This window comes from Urocampus carinirostris, chromosome 3 (assembly GCF_059441175.1).
Source record: "Urocampus carinirostris isolate Australia breed hairy pipefish chromosome 3, RoL_Ucar_1.0, whole genome shotgun sequence".
NCBI lineage: Eukaryota > Metazoa > Chordata > Actinopteri > Syngnathiformes > Syngnathidae > Urocampus > Urocampus carinirostris.
The window spans coordinates 36,605,547-36,624,428 of record NC_142351.1 but is presented as its reverse complement, the minus strand read 5'-3'; the positions used below and the strand labels follow the sequence as shown (position 1 = coordinate 36,624,428).

General features: G+C 40.6%; 1 protein-coding gene across 5 annotated transcripts in view; it reads left to right on the top strand.

Annotated features, from left to right (window-relative positions):
• The window catches only part of traf3ip3 (TRAF3 interacting protein 3), a 31,887-nt gene that overhangs the window by 4,154 nt on the left and 8,851 nt on the right, over positions 1-18,882 (top strand). For 3 of the 5 annotated variants that reach the window (XM_088331656.1, XM_088331658.1, XM_088331659.1), the window contains 11 exons: positions 1,876-1,951; positions 2,033-2,081; positions 2,267-2,294; positions 2,365-2,394; positions 7,047-7,142; positions 7,323-7,394; positions 9,522-9,680; positions 10,859-10,996; positions 11,070-11,202; positions 14,174-14,307; positions 15,867-15,983. In XM_088331656.1, coding sequence (XP_088187782.1) covers positions 1,876-1,951; positions 2,033-2,081; positions 2,267-2,294; positions 2,365-2,394; positions 7,047-7,142; positions 7,323-7,394; positions 9,522-9,680; positions 10,859-10,996; positions 11,070-11,202; positions 14,174-14,307; positions 15,867-15,983 — 1,032 coding nt within the window. The remainder of the gene's footprint in view (positions 1-1,875; positions 1,952-2,032; positions 2,082-2,266; positions 2,295-2,364; positions 2,395-7,046; positions 7,143-7,322; positions 7,395-9,521; positions 9,681-10,858; positions 10,997-11,069; positions 11,203-14,173; positions 14,308-15,866; positions 15,984-18,882) is intronic. The other 2 variants (XM_088331660.1, XM_088331657.1) reach the window with 2 other exon arrangements.

The following is an 18,882-nucleotide window of genomic DNA, read 5'->3' as shown; positions in this document are numbered from 1 at the left end:
AGGCGAAAACAGGACAGGCGGAGTCGGACTGGCAGGCAGCGGAGTCGGACTGGCAGGCGTCAAATCCTCCCGGGACCCCATTCGAGGCACAGCATTGGCCACGACGGGCGAGGCCGTGGTTCGAACGTGCAGGGAAGGTTACCTCAATGGGTGCTTGCCAAACGGCGTCCTCCAGCTCTCCCCAAATCGCGCTGGGATCGTTCGCTGAGTTCACTTCTGGTTGGCTCATTCTGTCACGAGGTGGGTGACCGGACCAGAACGGAGGCAGGAGGCAGGAAGGGAGAACTCAATTGCGTAGACAATCATAACTTTTATTTAACAAAATAAAAGTCGTCCAAAAACTCCGGGACAAAACAGAACAAAAACATTTTTACACTCAGAATGGTCAAGTAAGGTTTCCTCCGACTCAAACTAAACAGGACAGGGCATAACGGAACAGAAAAGGTGTAATGAGCCAACACCCGCAATACCCACAACCCAACCTTAAGTAGCAGCCACGCAATTAGCTGATCTGCTTCAGCTGGTGCCCAGGGGGCGGGGTAGACCGGTCGCCACGGCGACCATGACAGGGAAGTACAATCTTGGCATCAAGATTGACTTGATATAATTGGAAATTATTTGAATGCAACACAAACTTTTTCTTCGTTTTCCCTGTTTTTTTATAGTCTCATTGTGCTTATTTTTGCCTAGCTTTTACTTTGTTCTTTTTGTTCTCCATTTACTTTTTTCCTCTGTTTCTTTCTTTTCTTTTTTTCTGTTTTTTCCTGAAAGTTTCCTTCTTTTTTTCTCTTTGTTTTTGTTTCTTTTTTCTCAGCGTTTCACTACATTTTCATTTTGGTATTTTTTTATTTTTTGTTCTATTGCCCCCCCCATTCCTTTAATCATTTGTGCATACTTTTACATAATATTTGGTCATGTTGGGATTAAAGAAGAAAAAACAACCCGAAGAGCCGTGTAGGTCCCGAAATAGCTGGTTCCTTTTAACGAGCCGAGCCAAAGAAGCCGGTTCTCGAAAAACTCTACTAACTTTACTCAACTTCGTTCTACTTCGACATTAACTTCAAAATGCTGCATTTATAACTCAGCGTCAGGGGAACCCGTGTATTTTTACCTCCATGCACTGTAACTTTGACTTAATTTGCTTCTTAATTAGCAATCTCGAGCCCTGATTTTTGTGAGCTGGCTAGATTTTCTTGTGCGCGGAAAAGCTCTGGGCAGTGCGCAATTGCACACACGCGCAGCTTAGAGGGAACATTGGGCTGGGCACTTAATGAATAAAAAACATTTCTCATGGGGAATGTCTTACTTTTTAAATGTATTGATTCATCACTGTAATGCTTCCTGGCGTCATTTAAATATCTCCTTCATTAAGTATGCGTTAACTGTGTTCAAAGAGCACTTATGATTTGTTTACCACTGCATTTATCTTATTTTTATCAGAGCTGTTTTGGGCAGAACACATTGGGAGCAGTGTTAGAGAACGAGTCCATGCTTGTCTCTGCTGGGTTTTTTTTTATTTGTTAGTGTAGCATAAAAAAGATAAAGGTAGGAAGAGGCCTGCTTCTAGTAGAGTCCAAACACCAGCCCAAAACCCCCTAAAATATAAATAAAAAGCTTGATCGAGCGTGTCTAAGAAATGCACGTGTTAGCACGAACAACATGAATTAGCGGTCTGAGGCGGAGAACATGACTTTAAGCCAATAGATGTTGGCAGCGAGTAACAAAGTTCCAAATTGCGTACAGCTTCTTTAAGTAAAGAACATACACTGTACATGTGGTATAATCTACAATTACATGGCACATACCTTATGACTTTTTCGCACTTCTTGAAACGTGGATTAAAAACAAAGCACTTGTTCCTTGTTGCTACTCCAGAAGATGCTGAAGATGATGGTAAAAGAGGAGGTCATCAAGGTGGAAAAAAGCGCTTGTGAAAAGGATACAATTGATGGTAAGTGGCCGAATAGTATACTACAGTATAATGTGTTTTGTATCGAAATATTTGTATTTTGTGTTTTTGTCCTTTACCAAGCTGCAAAAAATGTTCGTCAAAAGATGAGAGAAGCAAGTGTCCAGACAGAGTGAGTGTCATTCAAGCCATCTTCAGGCGTCTTCTCTAGAGAAAACTTGCTAGAATGTAGCCCATTTTGACACACTTGTACACAAAGTTGTGTGCTCAATTTTGTTGCTGGAGGAAAGTTAATTTACACTTTAAAAAAAGAATATTAAAAAATCTATACATTAAATTGTTGGTTCACTTTTGCAGGTCAGGCCTTGTGACCATCAAAGAATCAGTGAGTTGACACACTTTTATCAAGTTTTCCAACACAAAACCATGACGGATCTCATTTTTGGATTTTCCAGGACCTTCTACAGTTACAAGATTACATGCAGGTGAGTTTATTTCTTGCAATGTCGTTTTTCAATGTCACTGATGTGATGTTTGCGGTTCACGGATCCCTTAACCGGATGTGTAGTCGGGGCATCAATGAGGACGCAACTCTGGACAGCCTGTTTTGGGGTCGTGGCAAAGTTGGCAACAGCCTATTCCTTAATGTTGTCGGCTCAGTTCATTTTTGGTCTTCATTTCCTCCTGCCCCCTTGGACTGTGCCCTGGAGAATTAATTTGGACAGTCCTGATGATCTTGTGACATGAGCATACCACTAAAGTTTCCGTCTGCGCACAGTTGACAACAGTTCTTTGTAGGTTTCGATGTGTCTTCTGATGGTGTTGCGCAGCGTTTGCAATTGTGCTAAATAGCTGATGCCTAGAAGTTTCTTGTACCATAGCATCTCCATTGCATGGATTTTCTTTTTCAGTTTTGCTGTTAAGAGTCCATGTTTTGCAACCGTATATGAAAATGGAAGTAACAAGCGCTTGCATGAGTCTGATCTTTGATGTCACTGCTATGTCCTTGTCCCTCCAGATGGCTTTAAGTCTGGCAAATGTGCCTGTGGTTTGGCTATGTAAATGATTTAAACGTGATTTTACTTATGATATTACTTTATATTTATTTTACTACCCATCTTGGAGCATATACTGGACTGTCTCAGAAAATTAGAATATTGTGATAAAGTTCTTTATTTTCTGTAATGCAATTAAAAAAATAAAAATGTCATACATTCTGGATTCATTACACATCAACTGAACTATTTCAAGCCTTTTATTATTTGAATATTGCTGATTTTGGCTTACAGCTGAAAAAAACTCAAAAATCCTATCTCAAAATATTAGAATACTTCCTCAGACCAAGTAAAAAAAATAATTTTATAACAGCAAAACTAAATCAAACATTTGAAAATGTCCATTGATGCACTCAGTACTTGGTTGGGAATCCTTTTGCACGGATTACTGCATCAATCCGGCGTGGCATGGAGGCAATCAGCCTGTGGCATTGCTGAGGTGTTATTGATGCCCAGGATGCTTCGATAGCGGCCTTCAGCTCATTTGCATTTGTAGGTCTGGTGTCTTTCATCTTCTTCTTAACTATACCCCACAAATTCTCGATGGGGTTCAGGTCAGGGGAATTAGCAGGCCAATCAAGGACAGTGATGCCATGGTCAGTGCACCAGTTACTGGTGGTTTTGGCACTGTGGGCAGGTGCCAGATCATGCTGGAAAATGAAATACTCATCTCCATAGAGCTTTTCAGCAGATGGAAGCATGTAGTGCTCTAAAATCTCTTGGTACACAGTTGCATTTACTCTGGACTTGATGAAACACAGTGGACCAACACCAGCAGCTGACATGGCTCCCCAAACCATTGCTGACTGTGGGAACTTCACACTGGATTTCAAGCAACTTGGATTTTGCTCTTCTCCAGCCTTTCTCCAGACTCTGGCGCCTTGACTTCCAAATGAAATGCAAAACTTGCTTTCGTCTGAAAAGAGGACTTTGGACCACTCTGCAACTGTCCAGTGCTTCTTCTCCATAGCCCAAGTCAGACGCTTCTTCCGTTGTCTTGAGTTCAGAAGTGGCTTGACCATGGGAATACGGCTATTGTAGCCCATTTCCCGGACACGTCTGTGAACTGTGGCTTTTGATACCTGGACTCCAGCTTTAGCCCACTGTCTTTGAAGCTCCCTCAAATTCTGGTAGCGGCTCTTCTTCACAATTTTGTTAAGGCTGCGGTCATCTCTCTTGGTTGTGCAGCGTTTCCGGCCACATTTTTTCCTTCCAACAGACTTTTTGTGGATATGCTTTGAAACTGCACTCTGTGAACAGCCTGCTCTTTGAGAAATTTCTTTTTGTGTCTTACCCTCCTGATGGAGGGTATCAATGATGGTCCTCTGGACAGCAGTCAGATCAGCAGTGATTTAGTTTACTGAACCAAGCTGAGTGTTTTTAAGGCTCAGGAAACCCTCGCAAGGTGGTTCGAGTTAATTAGATGATTCAGGTGATTAGTTGAATAGCCTACTTGTATACTTTTTCATGATATTCTAATATTTTGAGATAGGATTTTTGAGTTTTCTTAAGCTGTAAGCCAAATTCAGCAATATTAAAATAATAAAAGGCTTGAAATAGTTCAGTTGATGTGTAATGAATCCAGAATGTATGACATTTTTGTTTTTTTAATTGCATTACAGAAAATAAAGAACTTTATCACAATATTCTAATTTTCTGAGACAGTCCAGTATACAGGCACACCTTGATTTTTCATGGAAGTGCAAGATTCCTTTTTCATGTTAAATTGAGCCATGCTGAAGGTAGTGACAGAATGAATGCTGGTGTTCTTTTGGTCTTATTCAGACACCTCCGGACTCATCTTGTGAACTGGCAATGTCATCGGCTAACTTGGGATAGAGTAGAAGCAAAGTGCAGAAAAGTACAACAAACGGTAGTCTTTTAATCAGGCACTGTTTGGTACACAAGAAGTCAGGTAGATAGGCAACAATTGTGATCCAAGCCCAGGCGAGAGTTAGTTTAGTCAAGTCAGGTCGTGTTTATTTGTATAGCCCTTAATCAAAAAGAGTATTAAAGGGCTGCACATACCACAGATAATTGCCAACTACGGACTATTATTACACCATCCCCTGATCTAAAACCTACACGAGGGCAAGGATAAACTCAAACTTCAACATGAGGAACATGGAGAAACCTTGAGAAGGGACCGCACATGAGGTAATCCCCCTTCCAGGATGACCAGGCTGAAATGAATGTTGTAATAATAAATAAACAGATATTGTCAACATAAAATAAAGGTTATTCACATGCAATAGAATAGAAGTGTGCTTTAAGCTTAACATTTCCACTGAGGTTGCAGATCGAATCTCAGGGGGAAAAGCATTCTACAGCACCGGGACCCGAATGGAGAACGCCCTCGAACCTGGGATCACAAGTAGACCAGCATTTTCAGAGCGAAGGCTCCGGACCGGAACATAGGGGGGGAAATTAAATCTGAAAGATATGAGGGAGCGAGTCCATGCATGATTTTGTACACTGTACTACCAACAGAACCTTAAAATCACATCTTAAGCGAACAGGGAGCCAATGCAGGTTAGCTAAATTCGGGGTATTATAATCAAAATTTCTTGACTTAGTTAAAAACCTCGCTGCAGCATTGTGTACCAGCTGAAGGCTCTTGATTTTGGACTTCGGGACACCAGAGAGTAGTGCATTACAGTAATCGAGACGGAAGGTAACAAATGCATGAATTATAATTTCTGCATCCGACTGAGACAGCTGAGGGGGAATTTTATTGTTGTTGTTGCAATGTTGTGGAGACTGAAAAAAGCTGTTCTAGTAATATTCTTAATGTGTGTTTGAAAGGACAGATTGGGGTTAGATGTTCTAGTAAGCCCACACAGTAGAGGTAAGGTAAAAAAATCCAGCCCAATCCGACCCGGCCCGAGGGTATACAAGGCCGAACACGATCATTTGACTTGATTTAAGGGGCCGAGCCCGAAGTAAAGCTGAAGTTTTACTTCGGCGCTGTGCATTATTTGACGCTGAAGTGTGCGTTTCGGCTGAAGTACGCAGCTTGGGGTTTACTTCGGGCCAGAGTCCCTCAAATCAAGTGTACACTTCGAAGTACAGCACCGAAATAAACACTTAGGCGCCATAGTGCGCATTTTGCCGAAGTGCAGCGAAATGAAACTGAACAAAACGGAACCAAAAAGGAAATCATATTCTGCAGATTCCAAACGCAAAAAGTAAAGTATGCAGCCGAAAAGCAGAAAGTTTGTAACGCTTGTAAGCTATTGGCGAGAAGTGAAAATGACGTCTGACAGGTGGAATCAGAGGTGGAAATAGGAAGAAGCGCAACTTCTACTGTGACACAGAGGATGAACATTTCTTTGGATTTTGTGATTTGGTGTTAAACTGATAGTTTGGTAAGTATGGTATTTATGATAAAGTTATCTGAATTATATAACTGCATCCCCAAAGTGTGTCACTCAGGTAAAAGTACTGTTACTTCAGAAAAATATGACTCATGATCCAGAAGGGCTGACAAGGTTCGGTACACTGGAATGACAATAGTTTAAGACAAAGTGCTTGGGACGTGAAATGGAAGACAATGACTTAGCGAGGAACCAAAGGGTCTGTTACTAATAAAGGGAAGAGATGAATCAAGACAAGTGCCACCAATGGTGAGGAGGAAGTTAGCGACTGGCATGGAAAGGGATGTGCGCCACCAGGCTGTACTTTCACAAGACACACCACAGAAAATGGTGCCCCTACAACAGTAGTGGTTAAGGGATCTAACCAAACAACTAAGCAAACAAGTGAATGACCAAGTGACCCAAAAAGGTAAGGTTGAGCAAGAGGCGTGAGAGAGTGACAGAGAGAGACCATACAGAGAAGCAGATCACAGAGTGCAGGATTGTGACAGGCAGCTTAGAGTAGACAAAGCTTTAGAGTTTAGACCATCTAAAAGCAGGTCTATGTTGTGGTGCAGGATGTCTTACATGTTTTTTCTAGATTAAGAAAAAAATCAGAGGGACGGTTCATTTTTGGCTCTACTATACACAATTGATAGTGAGAATTAAAAAAAAAACACTATAAAAATCACAGATCTATATAATACCCACCATTTCTCTCCCCAGGAAGGTCTTTGGAGGGAGCAGGCAATAAAGAACAAAGTGGCAGCGCTGCAGAATTGTTGCGCCCAGCTGCAAAACGCTCTCAACACAATATGGAAAGTAAGCACCATTATTCAGACACTGCAAACATCTCAGAAACGTCGGAAGCGACGGCAGCTGTCACCTCGGGAAGTTCCACCAACAGTGCGGTGTCCCGCCTTCGCTTTTGTTACGTTGTCATAGTGTCGCATTGATTTCAAAAGGTGCAGCGTGACATCCGTTTCCTTGCTCAACCCGCAGGCGCGTTGCAGTGAGGATGTGCTGAGAAGCAAGATAAAGCTTCTGGAGACACAGCTGCAAGCTTGCCTACAGGTAAAGAAATAATATACAGGAATCGGAGCTCCACACCTTCGGTGGACCAAAACCTACAGCGGTTAACAGGCCAAAAACTCTATAAAATGAGGTATCAGTTTCAGTTCAAAGCTACATCTAATCCAATTTGAAACCCCAAAATCGAACTCAGCATTCTCAAGACCAATAGATCACAAGTGGCAAACATAAATCAGCGAGACGTTGGAGGCTAAAATGAGAAGATAACGTAGTAGTCTCCATCTTGACCTCCTAGATTAGGGGTCGTGAAACTTTTTGACTCGAATTGAGTTAAAAAAAAACTATCAAAAGGGCAGGGAAGAAAAGAAGTCGTGATTTTATTTTGTGTACCTACCGATACAATCTCGAATCTGATAGCTCGGCAATACATGAGGGAGAAAGGTAGGAGGCTGATTTTATTTTTGGGCATTTTTCAAAATATTTGTTGGCATTCTTCTCAGGCACATTTTTAGAATAGCGGTTTATGAATAAACAAACATGCAGTCATTTACTTATACATTTTATTGTATATTAATTTTTGTCATCAAACTATTTACCGTAAATTCCGGACTATAAGCCGCTACTTTTTTCCCTAACTTTCAACCCTGCGGCTTATTCAGTTATGCGGCCAATTTATGTAATTTTTCCAACGGCCGCCAGCGGCGCTCGAGTGTTTCTACCATTAACTGCCCTGTCAAAGCTATATTATTATTATTAAAGCTTTGAAAACTCTCTCAGTGTACCATCTTTCTTTGTAAATATGTGTAACCATGTATAATATGTATTTGCAACTGTATATTTTTGTAATGTATTTATTTGTATTTATTTTAGACACTTATTCTGATATGTTTTGCGGGTGAACGAAAAATGAGGGGCGGAACAAATTCGGGGTGCCGAGTTTAAGTGGGGACCGCTAAAGGTGAGGGACAGACAAGGAAAGAAGAGGGGGTAAAAAGTTGGTTAAAGAAAAAGGAGTTGAGTGAGTAAATATGTTCATCTGATATATTTTTCCCACCCTTACCTTTGGAAATATACACTTTTTTCCTTGGATTACTTTCAACAGGACCTGGACTCTGCAGGTCTGCATCAAACCTTAAGTACCGGTATCATTTTCCGTTGATTTTGCCGGCTGTGATTTTTGGACTGTGGACCTTAATGAAGGACAGCAGCGGCCTCAGATCCTCGTGGGATATTACATCAAACAGAAGCTGCAAGCGCTAAATTTGCTTGAGAGATGAACGCTTTCTGACCACGATGGAAAAAACAGATAGAAAAATGGACCCATGTAAAAAGAAAATAAAAAAATCAGGGGTTGTCGTAATGGTGGTTTGTGCAGATTTTTTGTGATTAAGGGCAATGCAAATAAACAAGACTTGACTTACAAAAAAAAAAACATTTATTTTCAATCGCGGGACTTGAAGTCGGGTTTGGGTTAATTTTGTGTTTGTGTTACATGTTTAAATGTGGGCGTATGCGGCTTGTATACAGGTGCGGTTTGTGTACGTACAAAATCGGTTTTCCTCTTAAAATGTGGTGGGTGCGGCTTATAATCAGGTGCACTTTATAGTCCGGAATTTACGGTAATCAAATTGGTTGTAAAATGGGCGGCACGGCGGCTGTGTGGTTAGCGCGCTACCCCACGGTGCAGACGTTCAGGGTTTAAGTCCAGCATCCACAGCCTCCCCATGTGGAGTTTGCATGTTCTCCCCTTGCCTGCGTGGGTTTCCTCCGGGCACTCCGGTTTCCTTCCACATTCCCAAAAACATGCATGTCGTGTTAATTGGCCAGTCCAAGTTGTCCCTAGGAGTGAATGAGCGAGCGAATTGTCTGTCCCCGTGTGCCCCGCGACTGGCTGGCAACCAGTTCAGGGTTTCCCCTGCCTACTGCCTGAAGACAGCTGACATGGGCTCCAGCACCCCCGCGACCCTACTAAGGATAAGCTGTGCAGCATGCATTTTTTTATGTTTATTTATCATCAATCCCTCTACCACATTGTACAATTAATACATTAAAATTATCCTCCTTCTACAAATACCTGGTACTCGTCTGTCTATCTCAATTTTGACATAGCAAAGAAATAGATGCATTATTCTTCTCTGCGCTTCTAAAAACACATGCGTATACTTGCAGAGGTTTCCCAAAGAGACGTCAACAAAATTGGCTCACCAAATGCAGAAGCAGAGAACCATGTTTGAAGAAAACACTCTGAAGGTCACAGAAGAGAAAAATGAGGAATTTAACAAAGCTGTTGAGTTTATGTCTCTGAGGAACCCAGCCATGCAATCCCAGGTATGTAGTTGATCAATTTATTGTTATGGAGACACTTAAGATTAAGGAAAGAAGACATTAATGAATTTTGAAACTGCAAGGAGAGCAGGAGAGGACTGTACACAAACCCTCAAGATTCTAAAATTCCAAACTGTTCGAAAGGTATTAAAGGGACCGTATGTATTATTTAGCACCTCCTGGTGGTAAAAAAAATCCACTCACTGAAAAAAAGAAAAATTGGTTTAAATAATAAGCAAACACAAATGTAATATTATATGAAGATTATTTTTTTTTAAATATATTTATTAGACTTTACATGAGGGTAACCTGGGGGGAGTCGTCCATTTTACTGCTACAACTGCACCAAAACCGTCTTTTTTCTTCTCCTTTTGTTTTTTTTTCTTGTTTTTCTTTTCCTCTTCCTTTTCCTATTCTATTCTATACATTTTACTTCATCCTTTCTTTTTACTTATTTTTTTCCCTTTTTTTCATATGCTCTTTTCCTTTCCTTCTCATTTTCTCTTCTTTTTCTTTCTTTTTTCCTTTGGTACTACATTTTTTTCTCTTTCCTTTTTTCTAACTTTTTCATTTTTCTTTTGCTCATGTTCTTCTCTTTTTTTCCTTTCATTCTTTCTCATTTTATTTTCTTTCCTTTTCTCATGTTTTTCTTTTTCTCTCTTATCATTTTATTTATTTTCATCTATTCTCTTCTTTTCTGTTCTTTTATCTCTTTTGGGGGAAAATGTGGGACAAAAGAAGAAAATTGGTACAGTTTGGTCTCTTTGACTCACCATAGTTTGTATTCTGTTTGTTTTGTAGCTCTCATTTTTGGTTGCATGACACAATTCAGCAACATCTCAGGGTCAAATATTACACACAGCCCCTTTAAATCTCCTAGGTTACGGAAAGCAGATTCACCCTAAAGGGTGTGTTAATCAAAGAACATAAAAATTACTAACCAGTTTTTGATAATGATGTAAAGAGTGCACAGTAGTCAAAAAAGTGAACTACAGTGGGCAATAATAGTCAAAGTAACGATCAACCCTGGCATCCTGTGCAATCTTGTTTGCAGGTGTATATACTATGTTCTTTATTGTAAGAAAACAGAATGAACTCGTGAGTAATAGTGAACGTTAAATAGATTATGTTATAGTTCTATAATTGATCTAACACTGCTATTAAAAACCATGTGTCACCAGGAAGCACTGATTACGGCCAAGGCAGATGTCCTGCGACTTCAGAGCCTTTATGAGGAGCTCAAGCTCACCAGTCAGAAACTCAGACAGGAGCTGGACGTCAGCAGTGAACAAGCTCGCCAGCAAGAAGTGCAGATCGAGGTCGATACACAGAACCCTTGCTGTACACTGTACGGTACCCCAATCTGACATTTCCTTGCGGGTGTGTGTGCAGCTGTCCAGGGCCAGAGAAGCGGTGCTGAATGAGGAACTGGCGACACTGAGATGCGAGAAGAACAAAATGCAGTTCAACAAAAGCATGCACGAGGATTACTATCAATTTATGAAGGGGCATAAGCAAAATTTAGGTCAGAATCAGAATCGACTTAACTGTATTTGATAACATTGTAGTAACCGTTGTTTACAGTTAGATTAGACACAACACTCCAAGATAAACACAAAATAGAGACTTAAAAGAGAAGAATGAAATAACAACCATATCAGGATAAGTAGCTAAAGTAGTGCTTAGAGACTGGCCCAATTGTAACAAAAGTAGCTTCCTCGGTTTTCGCAGTTAACGGGGGCCAGGAAAACTGCAAAATAGTGTAGTGTAGTGTAGAGCAGGTCACAATACAGTATAGAAGACGCTATGATACGAATTGGCCAATCGGCATCGGCGACCTCAAGTTAAGGGGTGCTGATGCGATCTCTTTTTTTCTCGCAAAATAGTCAACCAGCGAAAACTGGAAGGCGAAGTATCAAGAGGTGTCTTCATTGCCTAGAATCCGAGTTTTGGCTGGTTTTGGCTTCTTCTCCCTCTGCCATCTTGTGGCTTTGTTAGCGGCCTGACTATACACGCAGATGCCGGGGTCCATAAGATGTTGTTCGGGATATTGTGCATGTTGTCATCCATCCATCCATTATCTACACTGCTTATCCTCAGTAGGGTTGCTGGGGTGCTGGAGCCCATCCTTGCCATCTCCGGGCAGTGGGCAGGGGACACAGAGACAGACGGCTCACTCCCTCATTCACACCTAGGGACAATTTGGACCGGCCAATTAACCTGACAGGCATGTTTTTGGAATGTGGGAGTAAACCGGAGTGCCAGGAGGAAACCCACGCAGGCATGGGGGGAACATGCAAACTCTGCACGGGGAGTTAGAGCCGAATCGACTTTTCTGTACAAGAACTTGTAAAACATTCCACTGTGCTCAAATATATTTAAACAAAATGCTACACAAAATAAAATCAAAAACTAAAAAACATTTAAGAATTTGTATAAAAATAAACCAATGGATCAGTTAAAAATGAATACATAATTTGCATGGGCTGGAAAAACATTAGAGGGACAGCGTGTTTTATTTGACCACTCGTTGTTTCTGTACTGTGTGGTGCAACTGAAAACAAGTACTACAAATTACAAGGAAGAATACAAAGTGATCAAACTGGACCATTTTTCTTCGCATTTTTGAGCAAGCATTTTGTAAGGTTTTGGGCTTTTTTAGGTACTTGTAGTAACAAGTTGGCGGCTCCCTCTAAGGGGCCGGTCACACAGACATTTGCGGCTGAATCACGGCCAGAAATTTCTGCCTGTGAGGCGGACGCTATTGGACGCTTTGAGATCGCCATACAGACGAGATACAGCGGTGCTTAACACGCAGTCGGAAATTCGGGCGCGGGTGGCAGCGCGAAAAACTTTTGCGTTGCTCAATTCTTCAGAGCGCGGGTACACAGCCTTTCACGAGCGTATCGAGGCTGAACCACGGCCAGAAATCTCTGGCCGTGAAGCAGACACTGTTGGGCGCTGTTGGACGTTTAGAGACCGCCATATAGACGAGATACAGCAGTGCTTTACTCGCGGTCGGAAATTCACACGCGGTTGGCCGCGCGAAAAAGTTTTGAGCTGCTCAAAAGTTTGAGCACGTGTTAAACCGCGTGCTGCACACGTGGTCAACACGAGGTAATGACGCGCAAATGACGCAGAACGACGTGCTCTGGCCGCGGCCAGGGCGTGGTTACACATGGGTAGGACGGGAAATTTTTTTAATCGTGGGTGGAGCATGGTAATAGCATGTTCTGCGCCTGTATCGCTGTGTTATTACGTGAAATTAGCGTGTTACGCGTGTGACAGTCAAACGCCTTTCTCCGCGTATATACAGCGCGATTTGCCGAGCACACGTCAGTTGTGCTCGAGACGTCAAGGGGGTGAACATGGATTCCCGTCAGCGTAGTGACCTCGTCTTAATCCATTTTTATTTCTTGACATTTCTTTTCAAGATAATAAAATAAAAGTGATGCCATAGCTTGAAATCTTGATCTTCACGGGACTGTGTCTTGAGTGGTTATGATTTCTACAGCCCGGTGTTATCCGAGAAATGCATCCCTGCCGAGATTTGCATCCCCTCGCTACTACAACCACTTTTACCTCGTTTTATCTCACTTTTAGGGAATGTAATGGCGAACATATAACCAAAACCACTTCGTCTTGCATTTGTTGGGAATGTAATACAACTTAAACCATTCTTTGTTTTTGTTGTGAACGTAATCGAAAGGTAAATCCTCGCGTGAACGCGCATTCTGCTGCGCTTCCAACAAAAGCGATCGTATTCTATATAAAACGCTTATTAAAACAATAAAGCGAGATAATTATAACAATTGGGAGATCCTAGTCTATATAACGCGTTTATTTAAACAATAAAGTGCGATCGTATTCTACAAAATGCGTTTGTTAACGCGGATGAAAAAGTCAAAAGCGATCGCAGCAGAATGTGCGTTCATGCGAGGGGGTGGGGGTGGGGGGTTGTTGCGTAGGAGTCGGATTTGGGCACAACACCGGCTCGGGAGCTTTCATACCCGTGGTCCACACGAGAAAATGACGCAGAAATGACGCGATGAGGAAGCGGAACAGGCGCCGGCGTCTGTTTTGCGGGCATACCACCGATGAACAGCGGGTTGGCCAATTTTGCGCATTTTCCATCGCGGGCAACCACGGGCAAAAAAAAACGCAAAATTTTAGCCGTGATTCAGCCGCAAACGGCTGTGTGACCGGCTCCTAAGAGAGGCTAATGTTATGTAAAATAAATGCTAATTTTTTGGCCCACCAGTATTTCATTAAATGCTCGTTAATATTATAGTTGATTGTTTTTTCAACACCAGATAGGTGCTTAAAATACACACAAATTAGGGCAGGGGGCCTCGAACTATCTTACCGCAGACTGTTCCATTTGTTTTGAATACAACATCAAATATGCAACTGCTGAAAAAATGATGAAAACCTATACTGGACAGCTTTACAGTTTCTTCTAGAAAATGGGTAAATTCACATCTGATTTATTTCAGAAAGCAGAGTCCAAAGGCAGGACGCGGCTATTCAGTGTATGCCTGCAGAAGATGAAGCCCAGCCAAAGGGGGAATACTACATGGAGGAGCAGCTGCCGCGTATTCAGGAGGAGCTCCGCTTCAAGAAAGAGGAGGTGACAAGGAACACACCACAATCTCTTAGGATTGATCCTGTGTCACATGTCCGATATTGTGTTTCTTGGTCTGTGATTTTTAAAGGCCGTGTTTGCTTTCAAGCATTGCTAGACAGTGTTGGGCGCGTTATTGAAAAAAAGTATTAGTCAAGTCAAGTCTCATTTATTTGTATAGCCTTTCGTCAGAAAATGTCTTAAAGGACTGCATAGGTTACAATAACACCATCCCCTGATCTTAAACCAACATGCGGGCAAGGAAAAACACAACATCAGCACGAGGAAAACAAGAAACCTTGAGAAGGGGCCTCACAAGCAGTAATCCCTCTTCTAGGATGACCAGGGTGCAATAGATTGAGCATTGGGTAACAGTACATAAAACATAGTGAACATCAATAAAAGAAAACAATAGGTAATAGGTTGAAATCTGTCCGGACAGTGCACAATAGCAACGACACCTCGAGCCTGTAACAGTCCATTACTTTAATCAGCTACTGTTACTGGTTATTTTATTTAAAAAGTGATTCTGCAAAAGACTGACACAGTGCTGACAGTAGCGCCTTACTCTGAAAGTAACTAGTTACATCCATCTATCCATTATCTGCACCGCCTATGCTCAGTAGGGTTGCGGGGTGCTGAAGCCCATCCCAGTTATCTTTGGGCAGTGACCAGGGGACACCCTGAACTGATTGACAGCCAGCCGCAGGTAAATAGTTACAAATTACCATATATACTCGCATTGAAGCTGACCCCTTGAAACTGCTTAGAAATAGTCTCATAATAAAAGAAACAGAAGAAAGCATTTAAATCAACCTGAGAAAGAGGTGAAGCCTTCATATTTATTGTGTAATCCTGAGAGTTCAGCTGACAAACACTTAGCTGAGACACTGCATTTCAATTTTGAATATGGGCTTCAAAACACTCGTAGATTTCCTCCGTCATTGCTGAGTATCGTCCAAGCCAGTTTCTTATTTTCCAGGCATGGTGTATTGCAAAAATAATTGTACAACGAAAAAAAAAACAAAATTCAGAACACATTTATGGTTAATTCTGTGTTGACGTTTGATCCATTGATTTCGCGTTCCTGTATAAGCCACACCCCCTTCCCAATATTCTGCCTACCATTTGCTACTGATTCGTGACACACAACCAAACTTTTGCATTTAGGCTGACCCCCCGATTTCAGGATTTTATCTTGTAATACATAGCTCCCAACACTGATGGTAGATGAGTTCAAATGTACAGTATATCTAATATTGCCTTGAGATGCCGCAGACCCATTGAAATGTTATTTGGCCAGTTCAATGCTTTGACTGCAAACGGTATTTTATCACTGCAGTGAACTCTAATTCTCTACTTGCACCTGCCCTCTGTGGCTTCAAATGTAACTGAAGCCTCGGTGTCAAGATAGTCCTGCCATCTGAAACTCCAGGTTATTCGTTCAAATGAGAACGATCACTATAAGAAAAGCTTTTGTTAAAAAACTTGTAATTGAAGTTACTGATTTGAAGGTCCTGCCTGTTATTCCTCTTGAAAAATATATATATATATATTGTGTGCAGTGTGAGGCCCTGCAGACTGAGCTGCACACTATGGAGCAAGAGTTCCAGTCCAGTCAGACTCGACTGTCTCAGCGCAGCCAAGAGCTTGGCCAGCTCGGTCAACATCGCAGCAAAACGGTAACCAGTATGCATTTTGTTTTTAGAGTCCTGCACTTATAAAGTCTGGAAAATAAAACTGTTAAAAAATATATTCCTAAAGCAATATTTTATTACTCTAAATTGACACAATCTCATTATGAAATGGCACACCAAATTGCTTGTACCCACTGAAGAAACATCCACTTTTAGTCACTAAAATAACATTATTATACATCTAGTGGACTAGTGATGCCGTGATATCCAATTATTATACTAAAAAAACAATGAAAACGAAATAGCAATAATAATATTTCAATTGTGGTTAAATGAGAAATAATGTCATTATAAAGGCTAGACAAAATTATTGGACGCTTCAAAATTCAAATTGACTACAGGGATATCTTGAACGCTACCAACAAGACGCTCGCACACCTGCAAATTAGTCCGTTAAGGAAATAATGCTGCAATTGTTAGAATCCCGGCAGACCATCCGCTTCTTCCTCCTTGGTAATGACTTCTAAGTTGTCTTTCTCAATGTCGGAAAGAAACTTTATCATGATGACATCGTTCCACGCTCCCTTAATTCAAACACCCCAGCAATAGGCCCGTTTGCTTCTAACTTGGAAGCTGCGTCATAGAATAGAATAGAATAGAATAGAATAGAATATACCTTTATTGTCATTGTTACAAAATGGGTTAACATATTGTGACAACGAAATTGGGCATGACACTCCAGTTTTACACATTCACAGTGAGGTATGAGCCAAGAAGATAAAGGAACAGAGAAGATAAGGTTATAAAACAAGGGGGATAAGGCTATAGTTATAATTTACATGGTATTTACACAAGAAATGTCGGCATGTGGAATGTTACATACAGTGTTGAAAGTGTCATGAGCCTTATGTTGTGCAATTTGCACGATGAGGGTATGATTACGCTCATAAGTTGTGATCTTCTTTGGCGCATAAATCCACCGGTCTAAATCTTACCTTTCATACTCGAGCGCCGCTGGCGGCCGTTAAAAAAATTACATAAATTGGCCGCATCTCTGAATAAGCCGCAGGGTTGAAAATTTGGGAAAAAAGTAGCGGCTTATAGTCCGGAATTTACGGTAATAACATTAATCACAAATACGGCCATGTTGAAATAATATTTTACATAGACAACAACAAAATAAGTCTTCACCTTGTAAAACCAAGAGAAACAGTGACGTGAAATGGCGCCGCTGAAGACGAAATTAAAACAAGGGGTCTTGACTGGGAAAAAATAAAGTCACCTGATTTATTTGCAAAAGGAAAATCAAAACAATCGACTGTGAAAGCGCGCCCCCCATTGGCTTTAAAAAAACACCAAAGTGAAAGTTCAGCTTTAAATGGTAAATGGTAAATGGTCTGCATTTATATACTGTAGAGCTTTTCAAGTCAATGAAGACCTCTCAAAGCGCCTTACAATGTGCTTCACACTTACCCATTCACACACACACTCATACACCAATAGCGGCCATGCAGCCAAGCAAGGCGCCGACCTGCTTATTGGAGGCAGTAGGGATTTAGTGTCTTGCCCAAGGACACTTCAACATTTTAAATGCACACTTTCATAAAAGCACGTTTTTCTCACTAGCTTGGTTGGAAACAAGTATTTAAAAAAAAAAAAGCGATATTCAACTGTTGTTCACCACACAAGGGTAAAAGATAGAGGCATCCTTTTTTTATTAAAAAAAAAAATAGATGAGGCTTCCAGCTTTCTTTTGAAATGCCCTTTGCTTATTTAAGCTACAGAGCATCATTTTCTGTAGGTCTTCAAAAATAAATCAAAATATGCTGGCACCGAAACTTCCTATTTCAGAGAAATGGTTGGCACTAAATAAGTTAAGGACTCCTATGCCCTCTGGCAGACGTTTCACAGTCCTTAAAAACAAAGACTAACAGGCTCAGAGACTGTTTCTTTCCCTAAGCAATCACCACCGAAGCGCAAAAAACTGTAAAAAAAAATATCTTGGGAATTGTTCAGAAAAATGTATCTCCATATTATGTTTTCCACTTTGCACGATGTTGCTTCTAATGTCATTTCAATATTTGATTGCACTATTTTATGATGCACTTACAACTTAGGTACTACCTTATACATATATACGTATATATATATATATATATATATATATACGTATATATATATATATATATATATATATATATATATATATATATATACACACACAGTGGAACCTCGGTTCTCGACCATAATCCGTTCCAGAACCCTGTTCGAAAACCGATTTGTTCGATCACCGAAAATCGTTTTTCCCATTAAAAGTAATGTAAGATCGTTTTTTTTTTTTTAACTTTTTATTTCTCACACCCATTTTTGACAGAGGTTTGATTCCCCCATCTTACATCAACACAAAATATATACACTTGACACACTCATAAATAACAGAAGGAACAACAAAGAACAAAAAATGTTATTAATAGAAAATAAGAATAAATGCTCATACAATAAATCCATACAAAAAGAAATATATATATATATATATATATAAATTAATACATCAAAATATACACCCAAAAAAACAAAAACAAAAAAACAAAAAAAAACAACAAAAAAAAAAAAAAAAAAAAAAAAAAAAAACACATAATAATTAGGGGGAGGTGTTTAGACATCAAGTAAAATTTGTGTGATAGGCTTCCATCTTTTCTCAAATTGGTCAAGTTTCAGTTGAAGTCTTGCAGTGATTTTTTCCATAATGTACATTTGTTTTAATTTGTCTCTCCATTGTTTTATGTCAGGCGGTTGTGGTTTCAGCCAGGACACTGTGATCATTTTCTTTGCTACCAGAAGCATTACCCTTAGTATATATTTCTGTTGACCAGATAGTAATTCTTCTGGCAAAATTCCTATTATGTAAGCCTTTGGGTCCAACCGCAACTCCCAGCCAGTGATT